The sequence below is a fragment of the Arachis duranensis genome, chromosome 3 (assembly GCF_000817695.3).
Source record: "Arachis duranensis cultivar V14167 chromosome 3, aradu.V14167.gnm2.J7QH, whole genome shotgun sequence".
Classification (NCBI taxonomy): Eukaryota; Viridiplantae; Streptophyta; class Magnoliopsida; order Fabales; family Fabaceae; genus Arachis; species Arachis duranensis.
Window position 1 is genome coordinate 116071512 of NC_029774.3, and position 17084 is coordinate 116088595.

General features: G+C 33.1%; 3 protein-coding genes across 4 annotated transcripts; 2 read left to right on the forward strand and 1 right to left on the reverse strand.

Moving 5' to 3' along the window:
- Window positions 1-9397: 9397 nt before the first annotated feature.
- On the forward strand, window positions 9398-10350 carry LOC107480401 (heavy metal-associated isoprenylated plant protein 23). Its single transcript, XM_016100529.3, has 3 exons — window positions 9398-9541; window positions 9720-9888; window positions 9959-10350. Exons 1-3 carry the CDS (start codon window positions 9467-9469, stop codon window positions 10255-10257), a joined length of 543 nt encoding a protein of 180 aa, XP_015956015.1. The 5' UTR covers window positions 9398-9466; the 3' UTR covers window positions 10258-10350.
- A 794-nt stretch (window positions 10351-11144) lies between these two features.
- LOC107480400 (photosynthetic NDH subunit of lumenal location 4, chloroplastic) lies at window positions 11145-13019 on the reverse strand. Of its 2 annotated transcripts, none has more exons than XM_016100527.3 (6): window positions 12616-13019; window positions 12415-12507; window positions 12030-12090; window positions 11876-11944; window positions 11604-11737; window positions 11145-11320 (listed from the first exon to the last, which is right to left on the reverse strand). In XM_016100527.3, exons 1-5 carry the CDS (start codon window positions 12937-12939, stop codon window positions 11658-11660), a joined length of 627 nt encoding a protein of 208 aa, XP_015956013.1. In that variant the 5' UTR covers window positions 12940-13019; the 3' UTR covers window positions 11145-11320; window positions 11604-11657. The 2 variants fall into 2 exon arrangements, with proteins under 2 accessions (XP_015956013.1, XP_020994554.1); XM_021138895.2 differs by having other exon boundaries at window positions 11145-11346.
- Window positions 13020-14312: 1293 nt separating this feature from the next.
- On the forward strand, window positions 14313-15815 carry LOC107480399 (fasciclin-like arabinogalactan protein 21). Its single transcript, XM_021138894.2, has one exon. It carries the CDS (start codon window positions 14366-14368, stop codon window positions 15683-15685), a length of 1320 nt encoding a protein of 439 aa, XP_020994553.1. The 5' UTR covers window positions 14313-14365; the 3' UTR covers window positions 15686-15815.
- The last annotated feature ends 1269 nt before the right edge of the window (window positions 15816-17084 follow it).

A 17084-nucleotide genomic window follows, 5' to 3' on the forward strand; every position in this document is an offset into this window, starting at 1 on the left:
AAAAAAATGACATGGAAATTGAATAGATTATGTGTAATTTAAAATTATCTGTATGTTTAAAGTTGAAATTCGGGAAGCAATCAAATTAGTTTCATTAAGATAGCTTGTTAGCATACAAAAGTGATGAAGCATGAAGGTATGAATGAAAAATTAAGGAGCAGAACAAGAAAGAAGCTTAAAAAGTTATATAAGTGGCTTGCAATGGGAATGATGAAAAAGGACTAGAGAGGTGTTCTTACGCCACCTTCCCTCCCCATTTCCTAAATTAAAGTGTCTCCTTTTCATAAACAAAAAAGAATCAATCTACAATCCAAAAGGAACCAAAGCACTCACAATGAAAAATATATTCATGTAGCTTTTTCCTACGTTTAATAGACATAAATCCATAATCATGTGCCACTCGTGTGGACAAATTAAACAAATTCTAGAAGTTTGAACTTCCATGTTCATAATGAGTTGGTTGTATGTACCTTGGGAGTATGGAGTTAGCTAATTAATTAAAGAAGTGAAAGAAGGTGAATGAACTTGATATACAAAAAAAATATTATAGCTTTATTTTCATCATTTTTTGGAACATTTTGTTTTGATTTCAAACTTTTTGCATCAAAGTTCAAATTGTTTTGATGGTTCGTTGCAAAATGATGCAAATCGTAATCACAATAATGTAATACGATCATATGGTGATGCACCAAATGATGTAGTACGAGATTTTAAGTTCTTACTTCATATATATGATGGTCGATGAAATGTTATATAAAGCCTATGTCACACAGGATCTGAACAATCTACCTCTAATAATTATTAATATTATTGCTTTTGATAATAATTTAGACGGTTAAATATATAATGATTTATTAATTTTTATTTAGTTTAAATTTTTAAAATAATTAATTTTATTATATGGTATTAAATTTTTTATAATTAAAAATTTAAAATTCAAAGCAAACCAAAAATAAATAAACTTATACATGCACATAGAGTTGATGTTTTAATTATTTTGTAAAAGAATATATTAGATATATAATTATTAATATATTTCTACTTATTAATTTAAGTTTGGAATAAGTGATGTTATCACAAAATACAAAGCTTACATGCGTATAGATATTTTGGTATTGTTGATGGATATTTCTCTTTCATTTCTCACCTACTATGCTTTTGATGGTGCGTTTTTTTTTCGCCTCTAGTTTGTTTTTACCCTTGCTTTGCTTTCTCTTTGCACCCTACTTTTTCCAAAAGTGAGAGCTTTCTATAGTGTTGATGTTATATGAAAAGGGCCATGCAGGATGGTGAAGTTATTTAAATCAAATTTGGTTTATTGGGCCTGTTTATCGTTATAAAATCGGAAATATTTAATAACTAAAGAAACTTAGTCAAAAACAGCCCTAACTTATTTTATCTAGTATTTATTAATTATTGTGATAATTAATGAATGATAAATAAGATAAATTTTGACTATTTTTTTTTATTAATCTCCACATACAAGCCTTTTCACTATACAAGTCATACAAGTTCTAAAAATTCCTAATCCCTAAAATGCGCCTCTTATGGCATATATATTTCATGCGCATTCTTAATAGATTTTTCAATTAATCAACGCGCAAATATATAAATTCCTTTTTCGAAAGGATTTCATTTCCTTTTTTGAATTCCTTCTGCGTTTTCTTGTCTTCTCTCTTCGATCTCTTTCGTGCGTTTCTCTCTTCCTTCTCCTTCGTCGTTTACGTAAGTTTCTCTCTGTTCTCTTTCTTCGTTTTTCTCGTTTTTCATTGTTTCTGAAATTAAGCTCTGAAATCGTTTTGAAGATAATGGATGATTCAATTTCAGATTATCAGCTGAACCAGAGCGAAGTAAATTTTGAATTTGAATCCAATAAAGTTCTTGAGGTGTGGTTTAATTCCAGTTAATAATTGAATTTGAATTTGAATCCAGTTAGTTGTTTATAATTGTGTTGTTGAATAATGTGTGAATCTTGTCTGTGAAATTTGTTGTTTATTATTCTTTGTTTGAATTGAATCTAATGTACTAGTTCTGATGAATTTTCTACATTTTATATTAGACGTTTGGGTGTAAATAAGGAATATTTGGGTGTATTTTAGGAAAATTTGGGTGCATTTTAGGAAAATTTGGGTGCATTTATAGTTTATAACTTTTCATCTCCTGAGGATGAATTGTCTTATTCTTTTAGTTGAATTATTTTAGTTTCTGTTTAATGATGATTCATGAATCTGATTTTTGTTATTTTTTATGATGGTTTTATAGTTCTATTTGTATTCTATAGTTTATGCTTGTTTTAATATGGTGTATTTTGGGTGTATTTTTCAGCCCTTCTATGACATTGATGAGCAGTTTGTTCTCCACATACAAGCGTTTTTCTCATACAAGTCTTCTCCTCCTTTTATTGTTTTGAATCCAATCAAGTGGCTGAGGTGTGGTTCAATTCAGAAGAAAAAAATATAGTATTAGAGGAAACATTTTTCTGTACAAAAATGCTATTTGTATACTAAAATCAGCTACTAAAATTAGCCACCAATGTATTTGTGTATAAATACATGTGTGATTTAATTTATTTTTAATGTATATTTATATTTCAGTATGTATTTTATACTGGTGGCTGACTTTGATGGCTAATTTTAGTGTACACGTAACATAACTCATTTCTATATTTACAGCAAATTTTGGTGTAAAACAAAGATATTTTGGTGTATTTTATAGAATTTTGGATGTAGTTTTATTTTGATAAGTTCTGCATAATTTAGAACTCTTTCTCTTCCCCCTCCTCATCTTCTGTTACTTCTTTCTTTTTCATCATCATCACCATCTTCTTCTTCTTTTTTTCTTATTCATCTTTTTCTTTGTTTTACCTTCTCAAGTTTCTTCTTGTTTTACTCTCTTAACAAGAATAAAAACAAAAAATCAAACAAAGAAGAAGAAGAAACACATAATGCTCCAAAATTACTTAAAAAATGATGAACTTACATTCATTTAACTAAAAGAAAGAAAGAAATAAGAAAAAGAAGAAGAAAAAAATACAGCATTAGAGGAAACATTTTTCTGTACAAAAATGCTATTTGTACACTAAAATTAACCATTAAAATTAGTCACCAATGTATTTGTGTATAAATACAAGTGTTGTTTAATTTATTTTCAATGTATATTTGTATTCTAGTATGTATTTTATACTGATGGCTACCTTTGGTGGCTAATTTTAGTGTACACGTAGCATAACTTATTTCTCTGTATTTGCAGCAAATTTGGGTCTAAAACGAAGATATTTAAGTGTAACACGAAAATATTTGGATGTATTTTAAGAAATTTTGGGTGTATTTTTATTCTGATAAGTTTTGTATAATTCAGAACTCTTCTTCTTTCTCCTCATCTTCTGCTGGTTCTTTTCTTTTTTTTCATCATTATCACCATCTTCTTCTTTTTTTTTCTTATTCATCTTTTTCTTTTTGTTTTACCTTTTCAAGTTTCTTCTTGTTTTACTTTCGTAACAAGAATAAAAATAAAAAAATCAAACAAAGAAAAAGAAGAAACACATAATGCTGCAAAATTTTTTGGAAGAGGATGAACTTACATTTATTTAACTAAAAGAAAGAAAGAAAGAAATAAGGAAAAGAAGAAGAAAAAATGCGAAAATATTTTTTTTGTGCAAAAATGTTTTTTGTACACTAAAATCAGCCACTAAAATCAAGCACTAATGTATTTGTGTATAAATATATGTGTGTTTTAATTTATTTTCAATGTATTATTTGTATTCCAGTATGTATTTTATACTGGTGGCTGACTTTGGTGGTTGATTTTAGTATACATATAACATAACTCATTTCTGTATTTGTAGCAAATTTGGGTGTAAAATGAAGATATTTGGGTGTAACACGAAAATATTTGGGTGTATTTTTATTCTGATAAGTTCTACATAATTCAGAACTCTTCATCTTCTTCCTCCTCTTCTGCTGTTCTTCTTATTATCTTCTTATTTCATATTCTCATAATTCTTTTTGGGAGGAAAATACCAAACAAACAAAAAAAAATACATAATGTTGCAAAATCAAAAGAAGAAGAAGGAGGAGAAACACGACGATGAAGATAAAACACGCGAAGAAAAAGGAAGAGAAACACAAAGAAAAAGGAGAAGAAGAAGGAAGAAGAAGAGGAGGAGGAGAAACGCGAAGAAAAAATAACAGTTATGATTTTTATGGAGGAAGAAGAAGAAGTGTTGTTCTTAATGGTGAAGGAGCGCTTTGAAAATGTGATGCCCGTGTTAACACGTTTTTGTGGATAAGTATAGCTTCTGTTAGGTTGGTCCAACTTATAAGACTTATAAATCAAAACGACTTATATGTATAGCATGACTATTTTTTTTTTTTTTATCTTTTTAACATTACAAAAATTCGATATATTTGAAATTGAAATCCCCTTAATAATGCTAGCTTTATTGAAAAAATAGATCAATCTTCCATCCCTACCCTTAGCTTATCTATCCCTAAATAGGATTAGATTAATATTTCAAAACTAAAATGTAAATCAAAGCAGCGATTATACTAATAATGCATATAAAATTATGACAGACAAAGCTCAAACTTTTTCATCAAGAAGCAGAAATAACTTATTGTTTATCTTTTTATTGAGTAGATAACTCATTGGTCATTCACTCTTATCCAGAAGGCCATGTTAATTTCTAGCTTATAGAAGTAGCAACTTGCATAACACAAATTGTATGTTTAGCATTTTATTTAACATTCAATAATTAAATCTGAATACACGTACGTCGGCCATCTCGATCAATTTGACCTCATTGTGGCTATTTGAAGAATTCTCTAACCTCTAAGGGTGACGCATGGTCTCTAACCTCATTATATATGTCCATTTCGACCTGCTTTTTTTTTAAACCAATAGCGTTTAACAATGGCCATTATTGTACTAATTAATTTTGTTGTATTGCGTTAGTATTAACTCCAACATATCAAAAAAGATTAGAATTAACTCCAAATTCCATAAAGGTTTGTACTACTGATGGCTTTGTCCATATATATGCACCCACTATATATGTAAATATATTGATCGTCTTTTAGGTAGAGGCAACAATTTCTATAGTGTGTATAACACTTTTGTGGAATTGGCTGAGTCAGGTAGATATAATAGGCCATAGTGGCCACCATATAATATATATATATGTTTGGACGCTGATAATTCATTTTTTAATTTTGATATTAAAAAAATTGATGTGTTATCCATCATTATTAGAGTTTTGAGGGTTAATCAGGAAGACAAGTGTTAACAAATTGAAGGGTTTGATTTAGTATGACAAAAATCGGAGGTTTTTTAATCTTCACTTCTGACCCACTGATTTGGATTTTTAAAATTTTTTTATTTTTTTAACTATAAAATCTATCTTTTGATTTGTTACACATTTGACAAAAAAAAAAAAAATTGCACACACAATAACTAGAGTTTAATTTATTCATCAATCATGTTTAAGCATAAATCAGAGGCTAAGTTTTCTCTTCCTCACAAATTTTATCCTCCGATTTATATATTATTGTTTAGAAAAAAAAATAAACTCTATATATCAATACTATATACTCTAATAATTCATAACAATGCATAACACTTAACAGAAATCCATTAAAAAAAATAAACTTGAATTTCATTTATATCGTATATTTAATTATAAAAAATATTATTTGTATACTACAATTAATCATCAATAAATTTTTGTATAAATAATTAAATATATATATAATTTAATTTATATTTAATATATATTTATATTTTAAGATATATTTTATATTAATAGTTAATTTTAGTGATCTGTTTTATGCGCTATGTTAATTTTCAAATCTAGAGGAACCATTAAATATTTAAATCCACTTTCCTAAGTTTATTATAGCAATTATTATTTGTCATCAACGTATGGTATCAACTCCAAAGTTTAAGAGACAGGCATTGAATGATGCTATGTGTCTAGCGACATGAATATTGGGAAAAAATAATAGAGTAGTTTATATATATGTACTATATTTGTGTATATTATTTTTGGATATCTCCTGTTTTATTTTAATNTTTATGGTTTTTAAATTTTAAATATAAAATTTACAAATAAAAGAATAAATAATTTTACTTTTTTTATTTTTACTTTTAAACCATTTAGACAAAAAAAAAATCACAAGTAGCAAAAAAATTCCTCCTTTCTCAAAATAATATACTTGTATGGCGAACATAAAATAAAGTAGGTAGCTAGTAGGTAGTATAAGGAACGTACCTATAAAATTAGTCAAATTAACAATTTTTTTTTTCTTTTCTTTTCTTTATTATTCTCCTTGCTTTTGTTGCTACCACCAGTACTCTTCTTTTAGACGCGCAACTCCATTATTTGAGACATGATTAAACCGATAGCTGATAACAAAAAAGACAATTTACATGAATTTTCATATAAAAATCTTACTCAAATTAAACATATGCAATACCATATACATATAAATTTTGGTTGTCAATAATTGAGAACCAAGCAAAAACGAAAAAAATATGGTGAAAACTGCACCTGAATTTTCATAAAAAAACATGTGTTGTGTTAAACTGTGAAAACATCGTAACTTTAATTAAAAAACGCCATTTTCTATTTTAATAATTAAAAAAACATATATAAAAACAAAACGACAGTGCGTTTTATACTTTAATAATTTTAAAATAAAAAGATGTAAAAATTCAAGTGCAGTCGAAGTAGATAGTTGAGAGCCATTAGATGAAAATTTAGTCAAATCAATCAAATCATCTAACGACTCTCAATCATCAATTTCATGTGAAATCGACTTTACCTGAATTTCCACCTTAAAAAAATAGTAAAAATGTCAATGACATTTTTTTTTAAATTAATTAAACAATTTTTTAGACAAAACATCAATATCTTCTGAAAAGTAAAACAAATTTTCTATAGCAAAGTAAAATTCACATGAAGTCAAATAATTTGGTGTAAGTGTGTAACACATATTTTTTACCAATATTAAAAAAAAAAAATTAGCCCCTCTTTTCAACAACAACAAATAAATAAAAACAAAGGAAATGTTTACAAATTTGCAGTGGTTCTAAAAAGTATCTGGAAAACTAAGTCTGACCCGAATTCCTCTTTGTTTTTGTTTTGGTAAGCATACGGTTCCCATTTAAAACAACAATCACTGATTTAATGTAATTATTTAGTAGAATTATTAACGCCAAAAATTATATGTAAGCTAAGAAATTGTTCCTTTTGGATAATGCTAGCTAGTAATCAAACAACGTATATAGGTTGTCCTCTTTCTCTTCGATCTCTTAATTAAAAAATAAAAAAAAAATTGGCTTTGAGGTGGTGGATCAAAGAAGCTTCGAAAACCGTGGTCTTCCTTTGATTCTTGTATTAAAATACACATTAACAAAAACTAAATACTCATTTTTTTCGGAATTCAACATTACACATGCACCAACTCCTAACACAGCTGTGCTTGTGAATGTTCCAACCAAACGCGTTCGTAGCTTCAGCCTTCTGTCACTGATGAACCAAATTCTGAAATTCGTTACATAAACAAAATTTTGCAAAGTTGTAATATTGGTACAAGTTTTTTTTTTGTAAAATTTATTTGCACCAATTATTGGTACAAAACATTCTTTATTAAAGGGGTTTGCGCGGGAAACATATAGGGATATAAAAATCATTTTCACTAACCGTTGGATTTCACTTCATGAAAAGGTGTTTTGGCACTTGAATTATCTTCTTAGTTATCAACATGTTATAAGGTGTGTTTCGAGTGAAATTAAAATTAGAAGGTTCGTTGTTTAAAATCAAGGTAGGGAAGGAAAAAGTATGAAAAGAAACGAAATAAAAAGGGACACGCGGGTCCATAATTGTATTAAAAAAGCTTCATAGTTTGACAATTTTTCCATGGAAAAAGGACTTACTGTTTTACACTTTTTGCGCAATGAAGCGTTTCAATTACCCTTGACATAATTATATATTTAAAGAAAAAAAGAAAGAAGAAAAAGGCATGTATGAAGTTCTCAGATTACTTTGTTGATCATGATTTTTTGGTTAACTAGTTTAAAATTAACGAATCTCAACCTTTTTTTCTATGTAAACTAATTAGGTTGATATGGACATGCATGCAATATATTTATACTTACATGTGCGTAGTCATTTACTTATGAGTACTTTTGTGAGTGTCTTTTTTCTTCATATGTATATAAATTAGATCGAACCCAAGTGGATATAAACAATATAATAAACATAAACTTATCTACTCGGACCTGGTGGTATAACTGTTAATCTCCAAAGACAATAACTTCTTCTTTCTTATCTGCTTCAACTTGATAATATAATTTATCTATTAATAGAAAACCTTTTATATCCCAACAACAAGTTTCTATACGTGTATATAAGAAACTATAAGTTCATTAAATATTTTTAAAACAATTCCACTGCGTAACCAACAAAGATTCTATTAACTTTTGTCAATTTTTATTTATAACTGTATTTAATAGAAGTATTTTTATAAATATGTCTAATAAAAATGTCCTTTTTATGAATATGTCTAATAAAAATACTTTATAAATATCTATATTTTTCTTTTTTAAAATAATTATTTTATACTAATTTTGATTAAATCTCGACAGTAGTCTTTAAAATTATGATTTTTACTATTTTAGTCCATTAGATTTAAATTATTATACTGGTCCTAAAGTTCAACTTCAGACACCGTATTAATCCTTGGATCTTTTTCGACATTGAGTCAATGAACAAAATGTCGAGCTAGTTCTGATTTCTCACGCTAAACACATGGTTAATTGATATCATTTCATTTTGGTGTTTAAACAAGACAAAAATGAGATTATTTTAAAGAATAAAGAGAGATAAAACAATTTGTATATCACTACATATAAACTCTTTTTCGTCTTTTCGTTTTTGCCTTATTTAACGCCAAAAAGAAATACCATTTAGCCTTGTGTTCAGCATGACAAGTTAAAGCTAACTCAACACTTCTTTTACTGATTTAATATTAAAAAGAATCTATGGACTAATATGGTATCAGAATTAAATCTCATTCTAATTTTTATTCTTTCTATTAAACAAGCGATTTATCTTCATTCCACTTTCATTTCTCAAATTACTTAAAAATTTAATATTTTAAATCAAAATTCTTCATTTCTTAAAACAGTAAAAGATTATCATAAATAGTCACAGGATTAAGGCTGGACGTTTCTCTGTTTATACTGTGAAGTGAAACTGTTAAAAAGTCTTGTGGACTGAATCACCACCTTAAAAAACATTTGACAAATAAAAAGGCCTGTTATCAAAATTGTAATACTACTATTTATGTTATGGTGTTTAATATGATCTGAAAAGCAAAATGAGAGGGCACTTAAGTTTACTGGTGTTGGGTGGGGGCCACACGACCTTTCCTCTGTTTGAATCTGATGAAACTCGTCTATAAGTATGTCCTGTCTTAAAGATCTCAAACAAAATAAACAACTTCTTCATAGAGCAGAGAGCAGCAACCATTATTACAAGGTAAGGAAGGAATCCATTTTTTCCTTGAAGAAAGTTCCTTGTAACCTTCTTTCTGTTTTCAATATAGCATATATATGCTACCCTGTATCCTGCCACACCACACCCCCTTTACTTCCCCTCTTTTCTCTAGTTATTTACTGTGATCATATATTCTCATATTTGAGTTGTGAATAAACAGAGAGAAATGGGAGTTTCTGGAACTCTGGAGTACTTGTCTGATCTAGTGAGCAGTAGCCAGCACCACCACAAGAAGAAGAAGAAGCAGTTGCAGACAGTGGAGCTTAAGGTGAGAATGGACTGTGATGGATGTGAGCTCAAGGTCAAGAAAGCCCTCTCTTCAATGAGTGGTGAGTTTACATTCTTTCTTTGTTTGTTTTCCACTGCATGTTCAATTCAAAATGAAACTGTGAATTGCAGGGGTAAAGTCAGTGGAGATAAACCGTAAACAGCAGAAGGTGACAGTAACAGGGTATGTGGAATCAAGCAAGGTGCTGAAGAAGGCTAAGTCAACAGGGAAGAGAGCTGAGATTTGGCCTTATGTGCCTTACAACTTGGTGGCTCAGCCATATGCTGCTCATGCTTATGACAAAAAGGCCCCTCCTGGCCATGTTAGAAGACTTGAGACCACTGCTGCCACTGCAACTGTTGCAACATATGAAGATCCTTACATCAACATCTTCAGTGATGACAACCCTAATGCCTGCTCCATCATGTAGACAAAAATAACTTCTTCTTTCCTTTTTATTTTTGTTCTCGACGAGTGTATGTACACTTTTCTTTTAATGACAAAGAGACGTTGTTGTGAATTATGATCAGTGCTTTCCTCATTTTCGCTACAATGGTCCTGAACTGTTCACAGTGCACTCTATTACTTTTCTTGCAGTAGATGGCTCTGGTGGGCCTTGATCTGAAGTCAAGAGATTGTTATTGTGTTGTAATGGCCTTCTTTTCTAACTGCAATGGACCTGGCTTGCGTGTAAAATAATCACTCCTTGTAAATAGATTGGGCCAGCAAGGTTGAAATGGTAAAATAAGCATGTTTAGTTGAAGTCAAAAATAGTAAATTCGAGTCAAATTCCTGATTGAATCTCCAAAATCGTAATAATAAATGCAATTTAGGGTACTAGGCACGATTGCTTGCTGCCTAGTTCTGGAGCATTCGGCCCCTCTTGTCACCGAAAGAGATACTGCATTGGGGCTCGTGTTCAAGAAAACATTCATACTTGAAATTAAATTTCTAAATCCTAGCCATCTTGGTTCCATAATGAACTGGAACAATAATGAAGAAGGAAGGCATATCCTTTTCTCTCAATCAACGTGAGGTTGGAATCATCTTTACCTTTTTTTTGCTTTGCCTTTTCTGTATTTCCCTCAGCCTTTACTAGATCCTAACAAAGTGTAACTCTGGCCAGTAAGGAGAATCCGACAGCATTCATTACTCGGTTGATGTTTATTATCATCATCCTTATTATTATTATATTACCAGCCCCCCATCAACATCATTTTATAATTAGCTATTTTAGGTGTGCAAAAAAAAACTACTCAAGGTTTGCTCCATCCATGCATAAAAGCATATTAAGTAGTATTGACAAGATGTGAAGAATTGATGAATTTTCTCTCTCAAATTATATGTAATGTGCAGAGATACACCACTTGTGTAGTCTATATCATCAGGAAAGATTGCTCGCTGCTCTCAAAAAAAGGGCATCGAGATCAGTTGGGTCCAACAGCACCAACCAGGAACAGTAACTTGAGGTAGCTGGAATCACGAAGGAGATTCTGCCAAACAATTTGATCAACACTCTCTAGCCCAAAAAAAAAAAGGGGCATTTCATTGCTCTTGACTATCAGAAAATTAAAAGTTAAAACTATTCCTATTTTTTAGATATAAGCCAGACCAGAGAAGTAACACCATTTTTTATGTATAGTTTCAAAGGTTTTACGCTATTATAAGATAAAATTAGACAATTAGCAATACACTCACAGTTAATTATCAATGACTCTCTTATGAGAAATCTAATCTAAGGTTAATTAGTATTCTAAAAGGATGAAGGAAACTCACTTGATCCATGTGTAGTTCGTATGCATATATGTATCTGATCAATTTGGACCTCCTTCACTTTCTATTACCAGAATAAATACCAACAAAATTAATGTCATATAGAAGAGTTGCATTGCCGGGTATGTTGCAGTCACCTATAAACAAAATGACAAACCAAGTCAAAATCTCAATCAATAACACAAAAATCTCATGTAGATGGAGTAAGTATGATAAAAAAAAAAATACGTTTTCTGAAACAAGTAAGCCAGGGGATGAAATGAAATACAAATAACCTGAGAAGCATCCAGCAGGTTCAGGGCCATAAGCTAACATTGGAGGGATCTTGAGTTTGCGTTTCCCACCTGGTCAAAAAGTAAATCATTAAATCATTGAAAATGGATAAGACGCAAGTGAGATAAGAAATAAGAAACTCAAAATATTGCATACCTATCCTCATTGGAGGCACTCCTTCCCCACCTAAAATTCCCTGATCCAGCCCCTTAATCACCTGCACTTGACAAATGGGGAGTACTAGGGGAATAATGATTATCTTAAACAACATGAACAATCACCAATCAAATACAAGAACACTACACCTTAATTTAATGCTACTCATTAAATTTACTCTTTTAACCCTATTAATTCACATTGTTCACACATTGTTCAAAAATGTTATTAGTTACCTATATTTTTCCTTAACAAATACATACTTGAATAGTTAGTCCCAAGTCCCAACTCAACTCAGCTCTCAGCAATTAATTAATTAAACCATGTTTATAGTGAAATCAATAATTTAACTTTCGCTAAAAGATAAAAAAAAAAGTTGACTTGCCTTGCCAACACCAATGCGCATGGTGAGAGGTCTGCCACGTTTGTAGCTGCTATCAAACACTCTCTCATCCCCGAACCTTGCGGTATAGTGAACCTGCAGCGCAGGGTATCATTCCCTCAGCAGCAACAACAACAATAACAAGTAACAACCGTAACTAATTAACCAACTAAGTGAGGGCATGGCAGGGTAGCAGTAACTAACATTGATGAGCTCGCCGAGGGGGGCCTCATCGCCGAAGCCCTCGAGAATGTCACAGTAACCGAGGCCGGACTTAACGTAGTTGTACTCGCACAAGGGCTCAGCCGTGGTGGCGTAGTATTCGATTCTGGTGGCGTCAGCATTGAAGGGCGTTAAGGCCACCACCGAAGATGCTACAATCCCAATTCCGATACCAGCCAATGGATTACTCTTATGTGCTGAACAAGTAACCTTGGGGTTAGGCTTCGGTTTCCAAATACAAGATGGACAAGTGTAAGAAAACCCCAGTTTGGGACCCGTTGCAACGGAAGAAAGTGAGTGTGCCATTTTGTTACAGTTATCTGCTAGTGAAGATGAAGCCTCCACCTCCAAGTTTTTCTATGGCTCCCTCAGGATATCAAACCCGGGACTGGGTCCACCTAAAACCAAATATGAAATATCACACCAATGCTTTTGGATAATTGGCTAATAATATTATTTTTGAAAATAATATAAAATATCTTTACCCACCCTACAGCTACAGGATAACAGGAATGAAAACCAAATACTGCTACTCTCCTACTATCTTCCAGGTTAGATACTAATTAATTTACGAGGAATATATCAATATTAATAATTAACATTTTAGATCGATATTTTTTAATATTGTTACAATTTAAGATTTAAATAAAAAATAATAAATTTTGTGAACATTTACATAGTAGAATAATAATGAGCTTGCTTCACACTGCATATGCTCTCAAATCTAAAGCGAAAGCCTGACGACCATTCACCACATTATGAATATAATTTAAAAAAAAATAAATAGTAAAAACCTATCAATTACCCTTGATACAAATCAGTTTACTACTGTATGTTGAATATACTTAATCCAGTTTTATTCCGTCATATTACTTGTTTATAAATCAATGTTACATCAATGTAAATGCGCTGAAATCCATTAAAAAATTGCCAAACAAATGTCAAATTATAGTTAACAAATGAAAGAATTTTAAGTTGGTGGCTTTATTATGAAAAATTAATATGGTGCAAGTTGGGGGAATACGAAAATATTGTAACACACCCACGGCGACAGCAGCAGCTAGCAGACGAAAGGGAATGCAAGACTTCGTTTTCAAAAAGAAAAGAAAAATGGAGGACGTATAATGTAAAATGACGAACATATCTCTATCAACATAATAACACTCCCAACTCCAAATTTACATGCACTTATAATAAAGGTTACACTTAAAATAATTTTTAAAAAATACAATCTCACCAAATTTATTTAATTTTGGATCCTGTATACATTATTGTAATTGTTGTAATAAGGTGGCCTTGTAATAATCCATAATATTTATGTTGAGTATATATAATCTGACAAGGAGCACCATTTTTCAATCTTATTGTAGAAAACTTAAATCGAAGGCACTTGGCATTTTCGGTTTGGGTAATGCACATGATTTCACAATTGTGGAGTAGTGAGCTAGTGATCTTGCAGTGAAGGATGCATAACAGAATTAAAATATCAGAGATTCGAGAACGTTCTAACAATCGCGTAACAAACACGCACGCCTTACAACACTCCCCTAACGAGCAACAATCATCTCATAACCGTTTTTCCCGCCATCACATTTCCCCGCGTGTATAAATACCTCTGCACCTCTCGCTTGCTTCATTTTTTCCATTTTCACTCACTTTAAAACTCCATTCATCACTACTCTTTCTCCACTACTCACCTCAGAAATTCATTCATCACCTTTCTCTCTCGACCATGAACACCTCCTCCAAGCGATTCGCACTGTTCTTTGCAATCTCCTTCGCCGCTATGCTCTGCGGCGCCAAAGTCACTGCTACTGAAGGACTCGAAGCATCATTCACGCCTTCAACTCTCTCAACGCCACCGCCAACTCCAAATGATCTCCAAGAACACTCGTTCTTCTCTCACACGGCTCTGCTGCCTCCGATCCTCTCACATCTCGGTTTTCACGAGCTAGCAACGGCGGCGCCGTCGCTCTCCGACACTGCCACCACCGCTTCCACCGCCTGGACCGGTCCTTCCACTATCTTCGCTCCCTCCGACTCCTCCCTCCGCACATGCTTCTCTTGCTCCGTTCCCAGCCTACTCCGCGAGCACATAGTTCCAGGCCTGTTCACCATCGATTACCTTCGCAGACTCGCTTTCGGCACCAAGATTGAAACCTTGAGCCCTGGACGCTGCATCACCGTCACTTCCGATTCGATCCAACCGAACACCACCGCCTCCAAGGTCTTCATCGGCGGCGTAGAGATCACGCAGCCGGATCTTTTCAACAACGGAATGATCGTCGTTCACGGTCTCCAAGGCTTCGTCTCTCCTCTGTCTCCGTTTTCTTGCGACGTGGAGAGGATGACGTCGCTCTCCTTTCCCTTCCATCCGGATCACCGCTCCGGTCAGCATCTCCAAACTCCCGGCGCCACCGTTCAGCCAGCTGTGATGCGCCTCATGCTCAGGGACGCCATGCTCAGGCTCCGCAACAACGGCTTCAGCATCCTAGCGCTAGCTATGAAGGTGAAGTACGCGGAGCTGGTAACTCTCAATAACATGACCGTGTTCGCCGTGGATGACCTCTCCATCTTCTCTGGTTCACACTCGTACATCAGCAACGTGAGGTTTCACATCGTGCCGAACCACTACTTGTCGATCGCAGATCTGGAGAAGCTTCCAGTAGGAACTGCTCTTCCAACCTTGGAACGTGGCCAGCCGTTGCTGATAACAACCTCCGGTGGAGGAGTTACCATGGCGCCGATGAGAATCAACTACGTCAGGGTCAAGGTTGCTGACGTCATACGTAACGTCAAGATCGTCATCCACGGCGTGTACTTGCCTTTTCCGCATATCAATCCGGTAGCGGCGGCCTATGACAGTATCTTAGGATCAGGAGGTGAAGCTGCTTCGGAAGGAGCGAGTAATGCAGCTGCTTCTGGTGGTCAGACTCAGACTACGGAAGGAACCTGTTCTATTCTTGATGGACACGGAGCTTGTGGCGTCTCACCAATGCCTCAGGTTCAGGTTAAGCCAATGGTGGAGATAGAAGACCACCACGGCCTGTGAGACTACTGTGATTGTCATGATGATCGTGAGATGCGTGCTGAAGATTGCTGAAGATAGGTAGGTTTCCTGTTTGTTTCTCTGGTGAAAGGAAATAAACTTGTATATTTGGTCTGTGACACTTTTCTTTGCTCACAGCTATACATCTAGTGTCGCTTAGTTCATTTTAGTTTGTTCAGATTGGAACCAATGCTCATCATCAGTTTGAGCCCTCGATATGTTCGTTATGACGTTACGTTCCTTGAATAAAACGCTGTTATTCAGATTTAATTTCAGATTCTGGAGATTTCTTGCCTTACCTGCTCATTGTTATTAATTATCTTTGTTTTCTTGACTATACTACATGCATATTCAGGAGATCTTGTGTTGCCAACAAGAAACGTTTCTCCTTTTATTCATATGCTCTCATTATATTGCAGTGCTCTGCCTGTGCCCTTCTTCCCTTGTAATCAGATGTTATATAGTTGCTCCTAGAATCATGCATGATAATGTAGTATCATTTTGTCCTGAAGCCAGATTTAAATTAATTTTACTTACTGTTTATTTCAAAATATGTATTATGTCAACTATCATAATTTATGATATCTTCAATGATTACAAATTTTGCGACTGAGAAAATGTGGTATTACAAAATAAATTCTTGTTGGCATTGCAATAATTAATAGGTGCATGTATAGCTATGCTTCGGTTTCTCGTTGGGAAATTAAGACAATCATCTATTTGTCAAATGGTAAATTGGTAATACCCCTTTTAGAATTGTTCCTTTTGCCTTTCTTGAGTTAATAAACAGAGCGAGGCCACGCCCCAAAAGGAAATGGATCTTCTTTATTTTTTTTTCTATTTGAGAGAATAAAGTGTGATCTCTCACTTTTAATTTTATAAGTGAGACTAGAAATTAACAAGACAAAACTATCTGGTTAATGGAGCAAATTTCAAAAAAAATCTCATCCATCAACGTCGTTCACTCAATCATTCATCATGAACAGCATAGGTCTTTCCTTCGGGCTCTGGGAGTTGGGAAAAAGAAGAGTTCTGTAAGTATTGATCTTGCTCTAGTAGGAGCCTGGTCCATTCCCGAGCGTATTTTCAAGGTCAAGTACTACAGTAATCGACTTGGTCTGGGTGACCGGCATTATTCGCATTTTATGGACAAGGCTCTTTGTCTTTTCACCGTCAAAAAACATAATTAATGGGCCATGCATCCATGAATTTATCGTTCTTCTATACTTATATTTTGGCGTTCCTTTGAACTTTTTTGTTACTTTTTTTGTGGGGGTGGGCGATGGTTCATAATCGTTCTTCTATCTGACCCAAAAAAAAATCGTTCTTATATTCTTATTCAGTCTGATTCAGTGATTCTATCCATCTATAAAGCATTGACTGCATCGGACACTCGGACCCT

Excerpts from the sequence above, each read along its gene's own strand:
- LOC107480401 (XM_016100529.3), top strand. The coding sequence starts at position 9,467 with ATGTCCTGTCTTAAAGATCTCAAACAAAATAAACAACTTCTTCATAGA. Across the intron at positions 9,542-9,719 it reads GCAGCAACCATTATTACAAG|AGAGAAATGGGAGTTTCTGG; the intron begins GTAAGGAAGGAA and ends GTGAATAAACAG. Across the intron at positions 9,889-9,958 it reads AGCCCTCTCTTCAATGAGTG|GGGTAAAGTCAGTGGAGATA; the intron begins GTGAGTTTACAT and ends TGTGAATTGCAG.
- LOC107480400 (XM_016100527.3), bottom strand. The coding sequence starts at position 12,939 with ATGGCACACTCACTTTCTTCCGTTGCAACGGGTCCCAAACTGGGGTTT. Across the intron at positions 12,508-12,615 it reads CCCTCGGCGAGCTCATCAAT|GTTCACTATACCGCAAGGTT; the intron begins GTTAGTTACTGC and ends CCTGCGCTGCAG. Across the intron at positions 12,091-12,414 it reads TGCGCATTGGTGTTGGCAAG|GTGATTAAGGGGCTGGATCA; the intron begins GCAAGTCAACTT and ends TGTCAAGTGCAG.
- LOC107480399 (XM_021138894.2), top strand. The coding sequence starts at position 14,366 with ATGAACACCTCCTCCAAGCGATTCGCACTGTTCTTTGCAATCTCCTTC.